Source organism: Gobio gobio (genome assembly GCF_949357685.1).
Source record: "Gobio gobio genome assembly, chromosome: 17".
NCBI classification, from domain to species: domain Eukaryota; kingdom Metazoa; phylum Chordata; class Actinopteri; order Cypriniformes; family Gobionidae; genus Gobio; species Gobio gobio.
The window spans coordinates 47,162,198-47,185,911 of record NC_137110.1 but is presented as its reverse complement, the minus strand read 5'-3'; the positions used below and the strand labels follow the sequence as shown (position 1 = coordinate 47,185,911).

At 39.1% G+C, this 23,714-nt stretch overlaps 1 protein-coding gene across 1 annotated transcript in view; it reads right to left on the bottom strand.

Annotated features, from left to right (window-relative positions):
* Positions 1 to 23,714, bottom strand: part of plxna1b (plexin A1b) — a 165,978-nt gene that overhangs the window by 52,808 nt on the left and 89,456 nt on the right. Inside the window, exons 5-10 of the mRNA XM_079840050.1 lie at positions 22,336 to 22,436; positions 20,167 to 20,290; positions 19,803 to 19,956; positions 16,921 to 17,020; positions 10,137 to 10,251; positions 784 to 984 (exon numbers count right to left, since the gene is read on the bottom strand). Of these exons, the coding sequence (XP_079696176.1) occupies positions 784 to 984; positions 10,137 to 10,251; positions 16,921 to 17,020; positions 19,803 to 19,956; positions 20,167 to 20,290; positions 22,336 to 22,436 (795 nt within the window). The remainder of the gene's footprint in view (positions 1 to 783; positions 985 to 10,136; positions 10,252 to 16,920; positions 17,021 to 19,802; positions 19,957 to 20,166; positions 20,291 to 22,335; positions 22,437 to 23,714) is intronic.

Below are 23,714 nucleotides of genomic sequence, written 5' to 3'. Positions count from 1 at the left end.
AAATTGCTTATTTATCTGGACATTTATTTAAAAATTCTTGGAAATATTTGCGATAATGTAAGTACTCAAGTTAACAAAATATATAACCCTGTTCTAGTGGTTTTTGGATCTTTTAATCCAAAAATCTTGTATATTGTGCCTTTAACAACTTAAGCTCATGCTGCATTCTCAGCACTGCCACACGAGGCGCTAGTCTGTAAGATTTCTTAATGTTTTTTAAAGAAGTCTCTTCCGCTCACCAAGGCTGGATTTTATTGCAGCAAAAATACAGTAATATTGTGTAACAATTTGAAGGAATTATTTTCAATGTGAATATATTGTAATATGTAATTTATTACTCTGATCAAAACTGAATTTTCAGCATCATTACGCCAGTCTTCAGTGTCACATGATCCTTCAGAAATCATTCTAATATGATTTACTGCTCAAGAAACGTTTATGATTGTTATCAATGATGAAAAAAAGTTGTTTTTGTGGAAACTGTGATTCATTTTACTTTTCAGGATTCTTTGATAAATAGAAAGTTCTAATATCTTTGTAAAATTATAAATGTCTTTACTGTCACTTTTAATAAATTTAATGCAGTCTTGCTGAATAAAAGTAAATAAAAACAGCCTCCTGACCCCAAACTGTTGAATGGTTATGTACACCAAACCTGAAGTATGAAATACTTCATGTTTATGTCACAATAAACAGCTGTTCTTTAAAGACAAGTGCTTGTCAGCGTGACGTCGCTGTATCGAGTGCTGAAGTCTCCAGTGAGACGGTGTGTGTGTAACTCACGGTGCTTTTCTGGCACTGGATGCTGGAGCTGTTGAAGCGCAGCGCCGTCACTCTCTTCATCACACCCTGGATGTGGAAAATGCACTCGTAGTTCCTCTGACCGGACTGAGGCTGCGGAAGGTTCCGGGCCGACAGGGTGATGGGCTTCTGGACTTCGACGGGAACGTAGATCTGTGTGGACGGCAGAATCTGAGGACAATCCTATAAAAGAAAGACGGAAATCTGTTATCATCAGCTGACCCAAACAGGGAAATTATTTTTATTAAAACAACCAAACACAGGAAGGACATCGAACCATCAGTCAGCCAGACCACAGGACATGTTTGACATTCGGTTAAACAAGCCTGATGGGGAACATATGGAGCAACGTCACGCAAAGACCTGAAGGAGAAACGAGCTGGACGCTTATCTGGAGAACGTCCCAGAATACCTCACTTCTGTGCGTGTGTGTGTTTGAAAACACTTGAGGAATAAAACATGAGTCAAATAAGTCGAGTCCCACCCCACGTCTGTTCAAAATAACTCGTTTTGAGTCTCTTCTGCTCACAAAGGCTGCATTTATGTTGTCTATAATACAGTAAAAACAGTAAAATATTACAATTTAAAATGCATTTTTTCTATGTGGATATATGTTCAAATGTAATTTATTCCTGTGATCAAAGCTGAATTACTCCAGTGTCACATGATCCTTCAGAAATCATTCTAATATGCTGATTTGCTGCTCAAGAAACATTTATGATTATTTTCAATGTTGCAAAGTTTCATATTTTAGTGGAAACCGTTATACACCCCCACCCCCCAACTTTTAACACTTTATACTAACTGCATGCTATGAATCATTAGTTAAGCAAGAGTAAATAGTTAATTCATTTTTTATAAAGCATTAATAGACATTAATACACAGTTTGTACATTTTGATTGTTTCCTTTTTCTCTTTTTGCCTTTAAATCTCCTTTGTAAACGCTTTACAAGGCATAAATACTCCTCACTTTAGATAAGCTCACAAAAATAGTTAACTGACAAGTACTAAATCTTTTATAACTACCTGAATTAATCATGAATTACATTGGGAATTCATGTTAAAGGGGTGGTTGATTGAACCTTTTTACAAGATGTAAAATAAGTCTCTGATGTCCCCAGAGTGTGTATGTGAAGTTTTAGCTCAAAATACCCCACAGATAATTTTTTTATAGCATGTTAAAATTGTCACTTTTTGAGGGTGAGCAAAAATTTTCAGTTTCTGTGTGTCTCTTTAAATGCAAATGAGCTGCTGCTCACGGGGCGGGGCGAGTTGTAGTCCTTAAAACGCCATTTCTTTAAAAGAAAATATCTCCCTTTTCTTTTAAATTTGAGCATCGTGAAATCATAATCAACCACCCCTTTAATAAAACATTTATTAAATGACTATGTCTAAATAATAAGATGTATAAATGTACATTTGAATAGTTTATTAATCATTTACTTACACTTTCAAAATGATCTTATGAACCACTGACAACTCCTAAATAACTGGTTTGTAAATAATGTAATACTTAGAAATGATAAATTGATAATTAATAAAGTATGAAAATACAATTATTGAACACATTATAGATATGCTTATAAATCAAGAACAAAATAAAGCCTTTACAGCTGTATTTATAAACTGCTTATTGTCTATTAATGCTTTATAAATGATGATTTAACTATTTACTAATGCTTAACTAATGATTCATAACATGCAGTTATTATAAAGCATTACTGATCATTATAATATTCTAGAACGTTCTAGATGTCTTTACGGTCACTTTACCGAATCAACTTAATATGTCCTAGCTGAATAAAAGTTAAAGTTAAAATCATTCTGACCCCAAACTTTGGAACAGTACATTATATAGAGCGCGTGATGGATTCGATCAGTAATGCTGCACGTCAACAAGCACAAAGAATGGAAAAACGAGAGGACAGAAGATACTCCACAGGCAAAGAAAAGATGTCTAAACACCATAAAAACAGTGTTGCAGATGTGAGTCTGGTAGGAGAACAGAGAACTGAGAGAGTGAGAGAGCAGAGGAAGTAGTTATTCCAATCTGATAGAGAATAAGATCTCATGAGCATAAGCTCTCTCTGATAAATGAAACTCTTAATGCAGCGCAGCGTTAGGGAGCACTTATGAGTCTCACTGAGATCAACAGCAGGAAATCACTGGATCCTCCAGGTGTGGAGATTCCTCCTCAAACCAAAGGAAATTCTCCTGAAGTTACTGATTTCATCCGTAAGCTGACAGTATTTTTGGTAACAGCGCTGATTTCCTGTATTGTGCTTATTTAGCGTAAAGACTGACCACAGAGCGACCGGTCAGCCACCCCCTCAACCACAGCAACCTTACAGATGGGAATGAGGAACGGGAAGGGTGTTTGCTGTTCATCAGAATTTGTGGAAACCCGAAATATTTTTGGCAAGCCTCTTGAGCTCGAAATGTCCAAACAACAGTCATGACTTTCAAATGTTTGAGATCAGTGAGATTTTGTTTTATTCAGCAAGGATGCATTAAATTGATCAAAAGCAACATTCATAACGTTACAAAAGAGTCTATTTCAAATAAATGCAAAAATAAAATGTATCACAGTTTCCACATAAATATGAAGTGGAATTGTTTTCAACATTCATAATAATCAGAAATGTTTCTTGAGCAGCAAATCTGCATTTTAGAAAATTCGGCTTTGATCACAGGAATAAATTACATTTTAACAGTATATTCACATAGAAAACAGCTATTTTACATTGTAATATTATTGTTTTTACTGTATTTTTGATCAAATAAATGCAGGTTTTGGTGGTCAAAAGAGACTGAAAATATTAAAAAATCTTACCAATCGCAAAATTTTGAACAGTAGTGAACACACACAGTTATTAAGGCAACAAAAGCCGTTTTTTTCTTTAGCAATGCTATATATGATCCTAAATTATCATATCTCCCACTGTAAAACATTCATATTTCTTCCAGTAAGTGGGGCAGAGCAACTCACAAATTCCCTTCTTTCCAGCGGCCCGAAGCACAAGCACCATAAAATCCACTTTCACAACAGCCTCGTGCAATAAATGGAAAATGAGCCGTAATACGACTTGAAGAAGGCCATCAGAAACCCACTGATCATTCTCAAGTCAGTGTGCTGAACTAATTTAAATGTTTAAATTCAATTTATTTAAATTAAATGGTCTCATTTAAATATTTCTGTGTTAAATTGAATGGAAAGCAAACGTCGTTTAGATGTCAGAGCTCTTTGTATGTGATTACCCATCTACACACTCTCTATCAGTCCAGATGCTGTGCCCTATGGTGAGCTGCCTTCAGCATCCCATCGCAAACACACCCTGATATGAAGAGAGTGTGTCGTTAGCATGTTACTCAAATAAAAACTTCATCATCTAAAGAGCACGCACAAAAACGAGGTGAAATTAAATTACTTTTTCATATTAAACCAAGAAAGCCAACGTTTCTCTAGGCTGTGTCTGCTAATCTTGGATGAATTTGGCTGCCTTCAGGATCCCTTGGGAAGTTCCTGATTTGGAAGTGTGAGTTGGGCCAGTGAAAATGCAAGATGCTAAAACTAAAACTAAAGCAATTAAAAATCATTGTCAGTAATTGAAATAAAGCTGAAATAAAATACAGTATAAATATTAGATGAAAAACTTCTAAAGAACATTAGAAAATTACATTAAAGAAAATTAAAGAAAATTAGAAATATTGCCTTGGCGACTAACTGAAATAAAGTGAAAGTTCTACAGCTAACACTAAATAGAAATATATATAAAAAATAAAGTTAATAAAAATGCACAAAACAAAATAACAAAAACAAACTAAAACTGAAAATATACAAATACAAGTGAATTTAAAATATTAATAAATAAAACAACGGACACAAAAATTAAGCCAAATAGAAATATAAAAAATATTAATAAAAATGACAAATGCACAAAACAAAATTAATAAAACTTAAAAAAGGAAAATTTAAATAAAAATGTATTAGTTAAATAGAAATATTAACAAAATATTTAAACTAATAAAAATGACAAATGCACAAAGCAAAATGACTCAAACTTAAACTAAAATGAATATTAAAAATATAAAAATAAAAGCTAATTTAAAATATGAATAAATAATACAACTGAAACAAAAATTAAGCTAAATAGAAATATTAAAAATATTAATTAAAATGACAAATGCACAAACCAAAATTTATAAAAAACTTTAAAATAACTTAAAAAAAGAAAATTGAAAATATAAAAAAATACAAGCTAATTTAAATGATTAATAAATAATAAAACTATTGATGACAAATGCACAAAACAAAATGACTAAAACCTAAACTAAAATAATAAATGGAAATGTATAAACAAGCTCATTTAAAATATTAATAAATAATTAAAGCCAAACTGAAAGAAAAATGTAATCAAGCAAAATAGGAATATAAAAAAAAACCCTAATACGAATAAAAAAATAACAAAATGCACAAAACAAAATTACTAAACTGAAAAATTCAAGCTTATTTAAAAAATGAATAAATACTATAATAGTATATAAATAGCACTGACACCAAAAGACTTCCCATGAGCCATGATTCACTTGACACGGATTTTGTTCAACTCCAAATCCCGACACATTTCCCACCGGCAATTGTGACACAGGCGTTACCCGTGTGCACACCTCATAAATATGATCATTCGCACTTGAATGCAGCATGATTCACGATTCAACACAATGCATTCTGGATCCTTCTGTGAAGCATACAATGTGACTGCGCTTTAGAATTCGCCCAAAACGAGTTATCTTACAAGACAGCACAGAGCTGCTGCATATCTCCTGGAACAGTCTCCGCATCCGGAGCGCCAACAAGGCCTAAAAATACCGTCTAGGTAGGCAGCAGCTCACCGGCGTTTGGGTAGAGCTGAAGGGTAGACAACAGGCTAAAAATAAGATGTGATGCATATAAGTTTAAAAGCGATGGAAGGAGGGGGAAGCGTGAGAGAATGCGTGCTGGCCGCCAAGAACAAAGAATGTGAAAGTGAGAAGGAAGACAAGAGAGGAAGTAATCAGTTTGATAAAGTAATTTCTCTGCACCTCCTTCTCTCTCTCTCCCTCTCTCTTCTCCTCTGGTTTAATTATTGAAAGTGGATTAGATCTGTGCTTCAGCTGCCCAATGCATCCCAGCGATGAATATTACATAGACGGAGAGGAGGGGGAGATAAAACAGGGTGGCGGATATGAACTGAGAAGAAAGGAGCAGGGAAGAGAGGAAAAATGGGCGAACAAAGGCGAAGACAACAGGACTGGAGCAAAGAATTGTGGGTAATAGGTTCAGGGGTGACATCAAAGGCCATGCGACCTGTTTTCAAGGTCTCTCTGGAATGCAGACGCTGTAATTAGTGCTGTAGTCATGACGACTGCCGTGTTTCACTGCATGTATGTGATAAAGATCCTGTTGGAGAACATTCACTTCTATCATCTCGACTTAAACCAGCTGTCACTTGTCTAGTTATTCGCTCACACCCAAGAAAAGAGGTCGGAAGATAAGAAAGAATCCTACACAGGGAAAATCTGTGCGACGTGACAGGAAAAGTGAAGGAACAGACACCGTAAAAGCAAATCGTGTGTTAAAAATGAAGCGCAGACTCTTTCTGCCACACTGATTCAAATCTTTTCTGACTCAAAGCCTCCGCTGATATATTCTTGCTTTTCCTCAAACGATGAACAAAGGTTCTGGAGTATCAAACTACAACAAAGTGCAGAAAAGACAAATGTGTGTGCAAAGTGAAGTGTAAAATATGTGAAGTCAAACTTGGCTTTGGAAGGTAAATAAAATCACCGGTAACTTAATTAGCCTGCATGTTTGGGAAATGTCCTGTCCCTTACCATAACCGTAAGTTTCAACACACTACTAACTCATTCAACTAGGCCCCGCCCCTTACCATAACCGTAAGTTTAAACACACTACTAACTCACTCAACTAGGCCCCGCCCCTTACCATAACCGTAAGTTTAAACACACTACTAACTCATTCAACTAGGCCCCGCCCCTTACCATAGCCATAAGTTTAAACACACTAATAACCAACTCAACTAGGCCCCGCCCCTTACCATAACTAAGTTTAAACACACTAATAACCAACTCAACTAGGCCCCGCCCCTTACCATAACTAAGTTTAAACACACTAATAACCAACTCAACCAGGCCCAGCCCCTTACCATAACCGTAAGTTTAAACACACTAATAACCAACTGAACCAGGCCCCGCCCCTTACCAACTAGGCCCCGCCCCTTACAATAACCATAAGTTTCAACACACTACTAACTCACTCAACCAGGCCCCACCCCTAACTAGAACAATGAGTTTCAACACACAATTAACTTAACCAGGCCCCGCCCCTTACCATAACCGTAAGTTTAAACACACTAATAACCAACTCAACTAGGCCTCGCCCCTTACCATAACCGTAAGTTTAAACACACTAATAACCAACTCAACTAGGCCCCGACCCTTCCCATAACCATAAGTTTCAACACACTACTAACTCACTTAACCAGGCCCCACCCCCTAACTAGAACCATGAGTTTCAACACACAATTAACTCAACTAGGCCCCGCCCCTTACCATAACCGTAAGTTTAAACACACTAATAACCAACTCAACTAGGCCCCGCCCCTTACCATAACCGTAAGTTTAAACACACTAATTACCAACTCAACTAGGCCCCGTCCCTTACCATAACCGGAAGTTTAAACACACTAATAACCAACTCAACCAGGCCCAGCCCCTTACCATAACCGTAAGTTTAAACACACTACTAACTCACTTAACCAGGCCCCACCCCCTAACTAGAACCATGAGTTTCAACACACAATTAACTCAACTAGGCCCCGCCCCTTACCATAACCGTAAGTTTAAACACACTAATAACCAACTCAACTAGGCCCCGCCCCTTACCATAACCGTAAGTTTAAACACACTAATTACCAACTCAACTAGGCCCCGCCCCTTACCATAACCGTAAGTTTCAACACACTAATTACCAACTCAACTAGGCCCCGCCCCTTACCATAACCGGAAGTTTAAACACACTAATAACCAACTCAACTAGGCCCCGACCCTTCCCATAACCATAAGTTTCAACACACTACTAACTCACTTAACCAGGCCCCACCCCCTAACTAGAACCATGAGTTTCAACACACAATTAACTTAACCAGGCCCCGCCCCTTACCATAACCGTAAGTTTAAACACACTACTAACTCACTCAACTAGGCTCGCCCCTTACCATAACCTTAGGTTTCAACACACTAATAACCAACTCAACCAGGCCCCGACCCTTCCCATAACCATAAGTTACAACACACTACTAACGCACTCAAACAGGCCCCACCCCCTAACTATAACCATGACTTTCAACACACCTCACTCAACCAGGCCCCGCCCCTTACCATTACCGTAAGTTTCAACACACTACTAACTCACTCAACCAGACCCGCCCCCTTTTTTTGTGCATGCCTTGGGTGGAAATTGTTTAAATTGGGAATATTGTGACGTATGCTCCTGAAAGAAAACTCAAGACTACTGGGTCCAGCCGACCAATCAGAGCACATTTTGCTTTTCAGAAGGAGGGGCTTCATAGAGACAGGAACTAAACAGAGCGTTACTGACAGACTGGGAAGAGAGGAGCTGCAACAATGGAGAATATGAGAAATATAAAGAACATTCAAGCATGTTCTAGCAGAGGCCAAAAACAACATCAAGACTTTGTAAAAAGGCACAATAGGCCTCTTTATTAATAATAACCCTGGAATCTGCCGTCTGGGTTCTGAGCGGCTGTGGAACCTTCTAGAACCTCATTAAACACGTATGATGCTTGTGTGCTGTCAGCGGCTGCTACGAGAGAAACTAGAAGCAACCGCGATACGACTCCCGTCCAGCTGGCACAGACGGACGCGGTTACACACGCCAACGCCTTTCCTTCCCACGCCCCTCATTTTATTTTCCACCTCTCCTCATTACGGTTCTTCCCTGCTTCTGAAAACTGTCTCACTCTCCGCTACAGCGTTTGTAAAATACATGGCGTCACATCTATAATGTAATCTCCCACGTTAGTGCCAGAACTTTCTCACTCCCCTCGCTTCACTCACACTTTCTCCCTCGCACACATCTGGAGTCTATTAGAGGAAATGAGTGCGTTTCATCTGCTCTCCTACAGGCTCTTAAAACACAGAATTATGGGAGATTCCCAACGGACTCGCATCAGCCAATGAGTGAGCGGCTCCGTCGACATGATGACCGGACTCTCTCGTCTTATCTCGCTCGTTCAGTACAACAGATCAAGTTTCTCATGAGTGAAAATCTGAGGACAGACATGCAGGAGGAGAAGGAGGAGGAGGAACCGTGACCGATCACATGAGAGAGATAAACACGCCGGTAACCAGCCGGGATGCATCAGGTTTCCAGTGTCAACTCCATGAAAGCGAGAACAAATCAATGGCGTCTCAGGCAGTTAGAACGTATTTGACGATCAAACTCAACGTGAAATGCAGTTTGCAACCCATTATACTTGCATTGTGCAACACTTGTAGTGTGATGCGTTTACAACTGAAACTGGATATTTAATGAGGAAAAAAATGGCCGGGGCTTGAGTTTGTTCATCAGATTTGATTGGACGCATCGTAAGGAATTTCTTCCATTTACTCTCTTAATACGTGTTGTGCTAATTTCATGATGACCTCAGCATTTTCATAAAGAAATCTGAGGCTGTTTGCAGAAAAAAATATGCAGTGTAATATAAATTATTTTTAAAGTTAAATTAGTCACACAACCATTCAAAAGTTTGAGGTCATTAAGATTACTATTTAATACTTTTAATAAATGTTAATGCCGCAATTACATTTTAAATAGATATTAATTAAATAGTAAATAATACATTATATTAAGTAAATATTAATACATTTTTTAATACAATAATACAAATTTTGAACTTTCTATTCATTAAAGAATCTTTTTTATCAGTTTCCTCAAACATATGAAGCAGCACAACTGTTTTCAACACTGATAATAATCATAAATGTTTCTTGAGCAGCAAATTAGCATATTAGTATGATTTCTGAAGGATCATGTGACACTGAAGACTGGAGTAATGATGCTGAAAATTCCGCTTTGATCACAGGAATAAATCACATTTTAACATATATTCATATTTAATTTGTAATAATATTTGACTGTTTTTACTGTATTTCTGATCCAATAAATGCAGCCTTGGTAAGCAAAAAAGACCTTCAAAAACAAATCTCACCGACCCCAAACTTTTGAACAGTATTGAGATGCGTCTCTCACCTCTGACATGTTGACACGTCCCTCCTGGAAGGAGCAGTCGTTGGCGTTCTGCGTGCACAAATGCCTGTATTTACACCAGTGACACGGGAACGAGCCGTTCACACAGGACAAGCACCTGGAAGAGAACAGACATAAGACACGCGTGAGAGGTGAGAATCAACCTCAAAAACACACTATACCGTTAGAAACCACACCGCTCCGTGTGTGTCCTTGCGCTTTGACCTCACATGCTCTCATTCTGCCCATGAAACGGTGTGAAATAATCTCTCATTCCCTCACAAAGATCCACTTTATTAGGTGTCTCCGGTTTAAGAACGAAAGTGATGACAAAAGAGAGAGAGAGAGAGCGATCAAAGAGACGAGGATTTCCCATTAAAACTTGACAAGAGTAGATAAGAAAAGAGAGAGAGAAAGACAAAAAATAGTGCATTGCCTACATACACAGCTGCCTTCTAAGGGTGCATAACTTGATCACTACATATAGATGGCAAAATATACAACACACACACACACACACACACACACACACACACACACACACACACACACACACACACACACACACACACACACACACACACACACACACACACACACACACACACACACACACACACACACACACACACACACACACACACACACACACACACACACACACACACACACACACACACACACACACACACACACACACACACACACACACACACACACACACACACACACACACACACACGCGGTCAGTTTTAATCGGATTGAAGCGTCTCACTCAGCTGACTCTCTCACAGACACTGTGAAACCATCTGAGGCTTCTGTTCTGACTGCAATACAAAGTCATTTGTTTCAATTATTCAGTATTAAGTCCAGCAATTTGTTCAGTCAGTGACATCTATTGATGCTTTAGGACAAAGAGCTCTGACCTCATAATGGTTTCAAGCACTGAGTCTAATTGACCAATCAGCTGCAGCGTTGAGAGCAGCTGTCCAATCAGAGTTGAGAAATGATGGCTTAATGAAATCTGGTATCAGCATTCACAATGATTTTAACCTCTCTGAGGATCAGATTGTGTTATCACATAAATCATAGAATTCTAATATTTATAAAAAATAAACAAAATTATATGCATATACATATACATATATATATATATATAGAGAGAGAGAGATGGAGAGAGAGAGAGCGAAAGAGACTATTGGTTAACATGAAATGTCATTTCTTTAAAGATCTAAATCGTACAGCATGCCGAGCATTGTGAGTGTTTTAAGCAAAAGCATTAACGGATTCTGGTGCATAATTGTTGCATCTCTGAGTCCCATGAGGAAACACACGCACATGTGGTTGAGTGTGTGCGTTTGTGTGTGTTTGTGTAGGTAATGATCCCCCATCGAGACACCATTTGTCAGTTTGTTAATGCTGCATCTCCAGAGACACATAATCTGCTAATCAGCATGAATAAATCGAGAGGGTGGCTGTGATGGAGAACAAATGGATGCAGGTGAAACACAACATGTCTGAGATATGAAAGCACACACACATAAAGTCTGAATATCTTTAAATGTCACAATGCAATAATTCCTTAGTCAGGACAGACGAATGATACGTCCATGTTCAACATGATGAGCTGTTGTGTACCGAGTATGGATTAGGCCATGTAACTAATACGCTTTCGTTTGAAAACATATTTTTTTCTCTCCGTTTTGGCCTTTCCTTACACACTACCATACCGTCTTCATGTTGTAGTGTGGACTGTGAAAACGGAGGTATTTGAAAACAATGACGCATGTTTAGTCATGTGATACATATTGTACCAATAGGTATTCAGTTATGTGCTATGTATAAAATATGTTGCTTCGCGCACTCTTCATATCACAGTCCTGCAAAGATGACAATTTCCTTGCAATTGCTATCCTGTGGCAAAACATGACAGCATTTGCGTTTTAGACCACACATATAATGGTGAGTGAGTGCGACCTGGATGCATCAGTGAAAGGTATTTTGCTTAATAAAAGGATCCTGGCAGAAGAATTGTGTGATAACTTGATAATGTGTTGTTCTGTCTGTCATCTCTGTGAGCTTTTTTGAGGTTTAACGCATGCACAGTAAGGTGAGTTTAGCGTTTTCCGACATTTCAGTGTGGACAAGAAACTTTTGGAAAAACGCTTGAGTGGACGGAGAGAGTTTTAAAATGATAACGCTGTTTTCAAATGTATCTGGATTAATGTAGCCTTAGATTACTGTGTTATGAGTACTGAGGATCTCTCTTTAGTGTGTGATGTTGCTGTTTGAGCATGAAAAAGCTCTGCAAAGAACAAAGTCCCTCCAGCGGGAGTTCTTCTCTATATCAGTGTCACTGTTTCTGAACTCCCTGAAACGCCACCATTGTAGTCTAGAGTTTTCTTCCGGGAACAAATGTCACAATATTCCTCATTTAAATTATTCATACGCAGAATAAAGGTAAGACAATTATTCATACACAGACAATTAATCGCCCCCAGGTGGCTGGTCCCAGCATAGGTCATAACCCCCACCCCTCCTTGTTCTCTTACGGTTATTGCTTGAGACAAACTAAACAATCAAATTACACTTTGAAACATTTTTTTCCCCAAAGTTGGTTTCTGTCATTGTAGGCAGTTTTTATCACGATGATTTCATTTCAACTGTTCGTTCTTTAAAGGTCCTGTTCTTCGTGATCCCATTTTTCAAACTTTAGTTAGTGTGTAATGTTGCTGTTAGAGCATAAATAATACCTGTAAAATGATAAAGCTCTAAGTTCAATGCCAAGCAAGATATTTTATTTAACAGAAGTTCCCTTTCAAGCCTACAGCGAACGGCCGGTTTGGACTACATCCCTGTACATCCTGCTTTAATGACGTCAGTAGAGCAGTTTGTCGACTAACCTCCGCCCACAAGAATACGCAAAAAAGGGGGCGTGGTCTTGTTGCTCTCCTACGTGGAGAAGAGGAAGTGTTGCGTTCGGTTGCGTTTGTCGCCATGTCGTCGAGACGCTGTTATTTTCATCCCGGAGTCAAATCACCTTTGTTTGGCCTTCAGGGGCGCTGTAATTTGAGCACATGCTTCTTCCCGTTATGGTAGGAGGCGTGACCTTTCCGGACAACGTGCGCTAAGCTGCTGTCGAATCACAACACGGGAACCGCTGGCACAATCAGAACTCGTTACGTATTTCTGAAGGAGGGACTTCATAGAATAAGGAAATCTTCGAGCCGTTTTTAGGACATTGAAAGCAGCAGTATAGAGATAAGTAAATTGTGTGAAAAATACTGTGTTTTTTTACACGCGAAACATGAACACATGTTATATTGCACACTGTAAACACAATCAAAGCTTAAAAAAAACAGGAAAAATGGGACCTTTAAATAAGTTTGGTTTTAGTTAGTTATTTGATGCTATAAAAACAGGGGGTGTGACGTCATGATTGACAGCTGAGATTGACGGCTTCTCTGAGTGAAGTTGTCACTGAGGCACTAACTGACTTTTTTCTGGATTTTTGGGAGGAGATTGGAGCTTTAGCTTTAATTTCTACATTTCCATAAGTGTCTATTTCACACAAACATAATGAATTGTTCTGCATCTCCGAGAGTGTGGGCGGGCTTTTGATATCGCGGCTATACTTCTTGCTTTCTACCGCGCAGATTCCGGTCCTGAGATAACTACTGCGCAGACTCAGTCCCAAATCTGCGCCATATTCGGACCTCCGGAGGCTTCAATTACTTCAGCGGAAGAGAATGAAGTCGCGTCGTCCATATTTTTTTATGGTCTATGGTTGAAACTCACGGCTATGGTAAGGGGCGGGACATTTCCCAAACACGCTCGAAGCACTTGACCAATCACAACACACTGGTTCAGCTGACCAATCAAAGCAGTGTGCTTTTCAGAAGGAGGGGCTTCGTAGAGACCGTAACTAAACAGAGCATTACTGACAGACTGGGAAGAGAGGAGCTGCAATAATGGAGAATATGAGAAAAATAATGTGTTTTTGAACATTCAAGCATGAAAACCTATTGTAGTAGAGCCCAAAAACTAAAAGTCTTTGAAAAAGGGCATAATAGGTCCGCATTTAAACTGAAGTCTTCAAATATGAAATCATTCCTGCCCAAGGTATATGCAGGATAAATCACAACACACTGGTCCAGCCGACCAATCAGAGTATGTTGTGCTTTTCAGAAGGAGGGGCTTCATAGAGACAGGAACTAAACAGAGTGTTACTGACAGACTGGGAAGAGAGGAGCAGCAACATGGACGATATGAGAAAAACAATGAACATTCAAGCATGAAAACCTGTTTCAGTACAAAATCAAGACTTTGAAAAAGGGCATAACATGGCCTCTTATAAGCCGCGTTTCCACTGCGGGAACTTTCCCCAGGAACTAGGGACTTTGGGGTGGTACTCGGTGTGTTTCGACCACAGGCACAGGGGTCTAAGTAAAGTTCCTGGTAAAGATTTCCCCCTCAAAACGGCCCTGCTCGCGAGGTAGTACTTTTTCAAAGTTCAGGAACTTGGGCGCTGAACATGCTGATTGGTTGTGCTCACACACCTAAAAGTCTGTTGCGGTGCGTGCAGTAAGAGTTGTTTGCTATTCAAATCCACAATGGAGTTAAAAAAAATACGACCGATGGACCGACGACGAGGTTCAGGCTTTATTAAGTGTATTTGCGGAGGACGAAATCCAGTGGGGTTTGGAAAGTCACACGCAGTCCTACGTCACCGGACTAATCTCCACAGTACTTTAGACCGTTATGGAAACACAGACAGCAGCAGGTCTGAGGGAAAAAGAGTTCCTGGGAAAAAAGTTCCTGGGACAAATTGTTCCGGGTAATTTCGGTGGAAACGGGGCTTTACGCTGAAGTCTTCAAATATTAAATATATCCAAAAATGTGGGTTAAAATTATTGCTAAAGCCACAATGATTGTTCAACCAAAAGAACCCTTAAAATGAGACTTTTCCAAAACATTTCCAGTGGATAATTTTATAAAAGCTCCAGAACAAATAGGTTGTGAAAATTAGACATGACCCAGAGCCTCAAAACAGTACGATATACTGTATGTACATCCAATCAATCAACCTTTCATTAAATTTGCCTTCTATCCTGACCGTTTGCTTCCAATATTTTAAATCAATGTTTCCTCCAATCCATTATACCCAACTGTTAAATTTAAACTGGTTCATTTAAAGCAGAGATTTCTTAAAATAAGTGGTAAGAAGATAATAAATGTGCCCTTATTTATCTTCCTGACCCCTGCACCAATCCCGCGAGAGGATTTAATCCGCGTCCCGTCTGGAGTGGGGGTGATTTCAGGGTGTCCCCTGGTTTAAGCCCCTCACGCTGAGCTCTCTTCCCCCACAGACGGATCCCTGATCAACATAAACCCCCGCGCACACGGGCTGGAGGAGCGGAAATCTAACACTCGCCGAGAGGGTCATTTCCTTCTCTCATTAAGAAGCTGGGCTGTTCTAAAGCCCAACGCCTCAGAGAGCCTCATCACAGACCGAATCTCACAAAGAAACATCCAGGCCATACTTCTACTCAAAAAGAAAAGAGATGAGAAACTGTACACTGCATAAAGAAAATGAAAGGTTATTTTTAAAACATTAACATGTTTTGCATTGCAGTTTGATTATTTTCATGACAATTAAGCATGTCCAATTCTCATTATCAAAATGCAACATATAACTTTTTTTTAGTTTTGTATGATTATTTTCTCTTTTTTATAACTATTTTTATTGGCAAGAAACAATGTAATTATGTAAAAAGTACTGTGTTTGTACAAATCATCTAGATTAATAATGATTCTCAAATGATTATTTTTGTAATATAATGATTTTTTTAAAGACAGTACATAAAATATAATTTTTTCCATATAAAGTGATGAAAAGTTGATTTTTGCGTTAGATATAAATATAATTAATTATATTTTTCTAAAGAAAAGGAAGTATGAGATACTAAATCCTAATATTTGAAGGGGCAAAATGTATTATTTTAACTGCTATGGAATAAATAGGCTGTATTATCTTTTGGCAAAGCAAATTCCTTATTTCTTTCTTTTGATTTTTTTGGTGAAATATGACCTGGAAATGATTCTGACAGGTTTCCTCCTGCTTTCTTTCTTTATCATCTACACAAAGCTTCCAACAATGTCCATAAAAACACTATTATCGAAAATAAAACCCTCTAAATGGCAGTTGTGCTTTTAGAGATGTGGACGTTTTGAATAAAGAAGCATGTGATTATCCAATTATGATAATACTCATATGTAGTGTGTATTTTTCAAGTGCACAAGCTGGCCTTATCAGGGAAGAGCAGTGTGACCTAGTTTTAAAGCTCACTGCTGATCGTGTGTGTGTGTGTGTGTGTGTGTGTGTGTGTGTGTGTGTGTGTGTGTGTGGGGGAAGGTATTGTGTATCTGAGATGCTGTTACACTGAGAGGTGTGTGTCTATGTGTGTTATATCTCTGGAGACAGCTTTGGCTCATCTGTCCTGCAATAAGACACTACACAGACCTCCCAAAAGAGTCCGAACCCATCTGGAGCATCTTAGAAGCAGACACACACACACACACACACACAGTCAGTGCAGTGTATTCATTGAGATGTTCAGCTGGGGGTCCCACTATCTGTAGGATTCTAACCACAGTCTGTTTTCAAGAGAATAACTGTCAATCAACACGCCACCGGTTGCCACGGCAACAGAAATATGACCCCACCCCCCTGAGTGGGTAAAATGAGAAGAGGAGAGATAAAGAGCGAGAGGAAGAATGGACTCACGATCTGTGGATGCTGCAGTTGTAGAAGGTGAAATCCACACTGGCAAATTTCTGCCCCGTTTCCCTCGATTTCAAGTAGAGCTTCACCACATGAGTGTCTCCTTCAGTGACAAATAAAGAGAGAGAGAGAGAGAGAGAAGAGGTGAGCAACATCTCATCATGAAGGATCAAATACGTCCAATATTGCGCCACTGAATCAGCTGCTATGAAAACACTTGTGTGTAAGGTGTGTTTCCACTGAAACCTTGAGAGGCTTGTTGCTTATATTGTACCACCAACAATGCAGTGCATTAGTGTGCTTGAGCATTATCATAGTATATAGGTTTATATTTATCTACATGCTGTACAACGGCTTTAAACAGCCCCATTTAGAGCCAGAACTATCACTTTACAACTTGATAAACACTTGTTGGGTTAAATCAAGTCTATGGCTACATCCTAATTCACATATGATGGTTAAAAACTACACCAGCATTGGAAATACAGCATCATAAAACTGTGTTTGAAACCACAGATCTCTTTGACGAACAGTGTTCGCATGTTATCATTTGCATCTAACAAGATTCATTACATTAAAATACAATGTTTACAATGTTTAACAGTAACTACACTGTTAAAACCTGCGCTAAGGCAGAATCAGCTTAAAAAAACTTGCAAATAGAATGCAGTATTAGATGTAATGCAGTGTTATTTTAGTATTATTGAGAAACTATTTTTAAATATTAAACTTTTTTTTGTCATTTGTTAAAAGTTGTCATCATTTTGTGTGCATGTTGTCATTTTTTAAATAATTCTATATAGTATTTATATATTTTTTAATTAATTTAAAAAAAATGCGGAACACAAATGCAGATATTTTTGTTGAAAGCTGATGGCTGAGAAAGGCTTCAGACAGGCCTCCATTGGCATTCAGTACATTGACACTTCCAAGACCCATAAAAGGCACTTAAAACGTCGTTACAAAGTCCATCTCACCACAGTGGCTCTACAATCATTTTACGATGCGACGACAATAGTTTTTGTGCGCAAAAAAAAAATCAAAATAACACCTTTATCCAACTTGTTCTTGTCTTCCGTGTGTGCCTCCACGACGCATGCGCGAGAATATGACGCAGATCCGGCGTTCGGACACATGACCCAGAAGCGATTTGTTTACGAGCAGAGGAAGACGCGCGTATATAGGTCTCGGCGTAGTGCTCAAAATGGGGTTAGATTCCCGAACGCCGGCGCTACGTCATATTCTCGCGCATGCGTCGTGGAGGCACACACGGAAGACAAGAACAAGTTGGATAAAGGTGTTATTTTGATTTTTTTTTGCGCACAAAAACTATTGTTGTCGCATCGTAAAATTATTGTAGAGTCACTGTGGTGAGATGGACTTTGTAACGACGTTTTAAGTGCCTTTTATGGGTCTTGTGAGTGTAAATGTACTGAATGCCAATGGAGGCCTAACTGAAGCCTTTCTCAGCCATCAGCTTTCAACAAAAATATCTTCATTTGGGTTCCGAAGATGAACGGAGGTCTTACGGGTGTCGAACGACATGAGGGTGAGTAATTAATGACAGAATTTTCATTTTTGGGTGAACTAACCCTTTAACTTGCACAGATTAATTGTTCACCCTAAGACCTGTAATGTGTGCTTACAAAGTAAATAAGATCGATTTTGATTACATGAGGACTTTAAGTCCACCAAGTTTAAGTTTCTGCTGAAAACGTCTCGCTGCGGGCGCTTGAGCGTTTTGGCAGCGCAGCGTTTTTTTTGCTTATGATACGGAATATCCGCGGAAATTACTAGTATCTCATTTCAAATAGTTTGTTTCTGTATTGATTCTATATAAAAATGCTGATACAATGTAAAGTATTTGCTCTGGCTCTTGTTTTAAAGTATTTTGTTCCGTTATTATACTGCTTGTTGTCATCTGTTGAATGTGGCGGTTGGTCGGTGTTGCATTTGTCCCGCCCCTCTTCCACTGTGATTGGACGGCTGGGTGAAAAGTGACAGAGATGAGCGCTGCGCTTTACTAAAAGTTGAACATTCTTCAGCTCTCGCCGACCAGTAAAAAAACGCTGAACGCTCAGCACTTGAGCGTGAAATTCACTCAGTGCCTCATTAGGTTCTAAAAACGCGGCGCTCCCATTGAAAACAATTGAATACGCCAGCCAGCTGTGTGAAAAAACGCTTTGGTGGAATTGGACCCTAAACTCAAGTGTTACCAAATGTTTTTTATGGTGTTAGTTAACTGTAATAACCATGCTGTATTACAAGACTCAGAATACTCTTTTTGTTCTAACATACTTTGATTTGGGACTTTGATTTAACTTATTTTTATCAGAGCACTTTTTTCTTTTCCCAAAACATTCCCTTTTCTGATGATTCTCTTGCTCAACCGAACAAAAAACAAAAACACAATGGCACACGGCTTTGATGCAGCTTTTCATTTATATGCTCCTGTACACTACACTACTGTACTAGAGCCGACACAGACATATTGGCATATTTAATGACAAATAGCGTACTTTCCAGAACCATTAATGCAAGCAAACATTACAAAATCCATCAGTTTCAGTATTTTTCTTTAATGCAACCAGATCTGAATAAAAGCTGGTTGTCAATCCCTCAAACTATACAGGACAGAGATAATGTGAATTGTAATGTAGCCTATAATCTGAAAAACAGATTCAAGCAGACTGAAGATATGATATAATACCCATCATAAAAATCAATCAAAAGCTCGGTCATACTTGACTGGATTGATGTTCCTCTTAATCTTCAAGACCTTTAGATCTCAAGGCTTCTGATGCAGTGCTGCTAGTTAGTGGTTAATAACTGCTAGTGTATATCTAGCCCAGATTGAGTGTGGCAGTGTGTGTGTGTTTACTGACTCTGTTGGTGTGTGATGGGGACGAGCTCTTTGGCTGACGGCGAGAGGCAGAAGATTCGTGATCCTTGTATTGTTGCTTCCGTCTCGGTGTAATCCTCGAAGGAGCAATCCACTCCTGCGGAAAGATCCGGAACGTTGCGGGCCTGAAGGACCAGCTGGCAGATCAATGGAGAAAACAGACAAAGTGAAAAAGCTTGGCCCACTTCCCCATATTTCATCTGTCACAATGCTGAAGGAGGCTTGTTTTTAAACTACACTCTACACGACATCTGCTGCTCCATATTGCTACCGCTCCATATGAACATCTATGGAAAAGTGGCAGATATCATTTGCTGTGCATGTAGTATCTACTGTAAATCACAGACCTGGACTTCTGCCATGGTGACGGAGATGTTGTTGGGCTGGACCGTGAGCTCCACACACTGATCCGCTCTGGAAGCGAATCTCTGGGGTTCGTCTGCTCTCTCACAGCGATCACGGCGAGAACAACTGAGGCCAGAGAGAGAAAATAAACATTACATTACCACAAAAGTTCCAGCCTTGAGCGGTTCAGAGTATCAGTAAAGTCTGATATAATCAACAGTGAGAGAAGTTTTGTGCTCCACGGAAGGTTTTCACGTCGTCATTAAAGCTGCTTATGGGCTAAACATTCATTTCCTCCACAGGGATTTCAAAAACATTTTTCAATACGGAGTTTTAAGCCATGAATCAAACCAACATTCCAGACGAATCGTAAATAAAATTTTTATTTTGAGCATATGACATCTATAACTATCTATACTAACATCTATACTAATATATTAGTATATTAAATGATTAATTAAATAAAATCTTGAATTTATAAAGTAAACAATTATGCATCTAAGCCTCGAGTTGGCAGAAATAAATATTATTATTATTTATTAATAAATACACACACACACACATGTTGGGTTTTCATGTTTTATGGGGACTTTCCATAGGCGTAATGGTTTTTATACCGTACATACCGTATTTTCTATCCCCCTACACTGCCCCTGCCCCTAAACCTACCCATCACAGGAGACATTCTGCATTTTTACATTTTCAAAAAACATCACTTAGTCTGATTTATAAGATATTTTCCTCATGGGGACCTAAAAATGTCCCCACAAGGACGAGGATTTCGGATATTGCCATCTTTGTGGGGACATTTTGTCCCCCTAACGTAGGGATTACCAGTCCCCACACACACACACACACACACACACACACACACACACACACACACACACACACACACACACACACACACACACACACACACACACACACACACACACACACACACACACACACACACACACACACACACACACACACACACACACACACACACACACACACACACACACACACACACACACACACACACACACACACACACACACAATAACTTTGTGACCTTGGCCTACAAGTTTGTTATTGTTAAAAAAATAAGTGTCACTATGGAGAAAATAAAAGGGATTTTTTTCACATCTGGAAGCTGAATTTTACACTCCTTTGGCATTAAATGTGGATTATACATAGGAAAACCATTTACGTGTACAAAACTGCTTCTTTGTGACTAAAATTTTGGTAAAAATGACTATTTGCTGCTAATGTTTGCCAGAAGGTTTGGCAGAACATCATATTTTTACACAGACAGACTGATGCTCATGTGTGTGTTTATATGCAGCGCTCAAATAATCTGCACTGGGACGCGACCCGAGTGCTCAGACATGAACAGACAGACTTCATAGATCCCTAAAGGGCAAATATTCAAATCTATAAGCTAAATCTGAATCGTCAGGGATAATGACTTAATGTGACGGTTATTGTGGAAGAGAGAATGATGGGAGTATGTTTTGGCTTTTAATTATTTAACCACAGTTCAAGTTCATGGCTGAAATCCAGCTAATGCTTCGCCCATGACTGAGATCAGAGGAGCGTCAAAGACCCGTTTATGTGAATCATAATGAATATTTCCACTTTAGCCTGAGGAAGAGTTTGATGAACTGATGAGCAAAGACACGCTAGATGGTGGTAAACCACATGCAAACACACAGACACTCCGAAAACAAGTTCAGGGCGACAAGTGAACATTTTGAACCATGGAAAGCCTGAAATATGAAATAGCAAAAGTAAGATGAAATTCTGATGCTTGTAATGTAAATTATTGAGATCTTTATAATAGACAGCTTATCATCACTCTATATCTCCTATTAATATGTCTTAGTAAGATGTCATTTAAATGCTTACTTTTATTATCAAAGCGTTGTAGTTTTAAAACATATAATGCAATGCGACACAATGATGATTGACAGACGTACCTTAAAAGTTTGATGATAATATTTAACTGAATTTTCAAAAGTTTTTATCATATTTTTCATGTATTAAATATGATACAGTAGGTTTTTTTAGGGTTAATCAGTTTATTAATAGGGTTAGATACTCAACGTATTTATGTCTGTCAAATGAGAGGTTATGTAAAGTTAAGGAAAGGTGTTGATATGAAGGTAAGTGTGTTTTCTTACATGTTGTGAAGGACACACCAGCCGCAGTGAGGGTCTCTGGAGCTCAGACACTCGGAGCAGCTCATGTACTGAGAGCAGCTCTCCACCGGCACACGCGTCACCTGCATAACACACACAAACACGCATGTTAATCATATCACACACACAGAGCAAATCAGAGTACAACTGCTGTAAAGCAGCACATCTGTGGTCAAACCACAGAGTCGCTTCAGGCTAGAGAAGAGCGCTGGAGTGTGAGAAATGTTTGCTGCTGCCTGCATGTGTGTGTGTGTGTGTGTGTGCATATGGAAGGCACAGAATCAGCTTATGACATGCTGCGCCATCTGACAGTTACCACGGAAATCAGCATTTGATTGACAGGAACCCTGAAGCTCTCTTGCCGAAAACAGAACATCAGTGTGTGTGTGTGGAAGGGAAGGAGGGAAGGAAGGAAGGAAGGAGGGAAGGAGGGAAGGAGGGAAGGAGGGAAGGAGGGAAGGAAGGAGGGAAGGAAGGAGGGAAGGAGGGAAGGAAGGAGGGAAGGAAGGAGGGAAGGAAGGAGGGAAGGAAGGAGGGAAGGAAGGAAGGAAGGAGGGAAGGAAGGAAGGAAGGAGGGAGGGAAGGAAGGAAGGAAGGAAGGAAGGAAGGAAGGAAGGAAGGAAGGAAGGAAGGAAGGAAGGAAGGAAGGAAGGAAGGAAGGAAGGAAGGAAGGAAGGAAGGAAGGAAGGAAGGAAGGAAGGAAGGAAGGAAGGAAGGAAGGAAGGAAGGAAGGAAGGAAGGAAGGAAGGAAGGAAGGAAGGAAGGAAGGAAGGAAGGAAGGAAGGAAGGAAGGAAGGAAGGAAGGAAGGAAGGAAGGAAGGAAGGAAGGAAGGAAGGAAGGAAGGAAGGAAGGAAGGAAGGAAGGAAGGAAGGAAGGAAGGAAGGAAGGAAGGAAGGAAGGAAGGAAGGAAGGAAGGAAGGAAGGAAGGAAGGAAGGAAGGAAGGAAGGAAGGAAGGAAGGAAGGAAGGAAGGAAGGAAGGAAGGAAGGAAGGAAGGAAGGAAGGAAGGAAGGAAGGAAGGAAGGAAGGAAGGAAGGAAGGAAGGAAGGAGCTGTCAGAATGACAGAAAAAGAAAGTTAAATGGTAAAAGAAAAGATAATTAAATATAGAAATTAAACTAATGGAAAGACATGTACAAAATAAAACAAAGCATGAAAAAGTTAATGAAAGAAAAATAAGGTGAAAGAATGAGTGGAAGTACAAAGTATTAAACTACTAAAAAATAATAAATTACCAAATGAAAATGTAGGAAAGTGACATAGAAAAGAATACAAAAAAAAAAACTACAAGTATGAAAGAAAGACATTTTGAAAGCGAAACCAGGGAAGACAAAGTTGTGAAATATGAAAATGTTGTCAAAT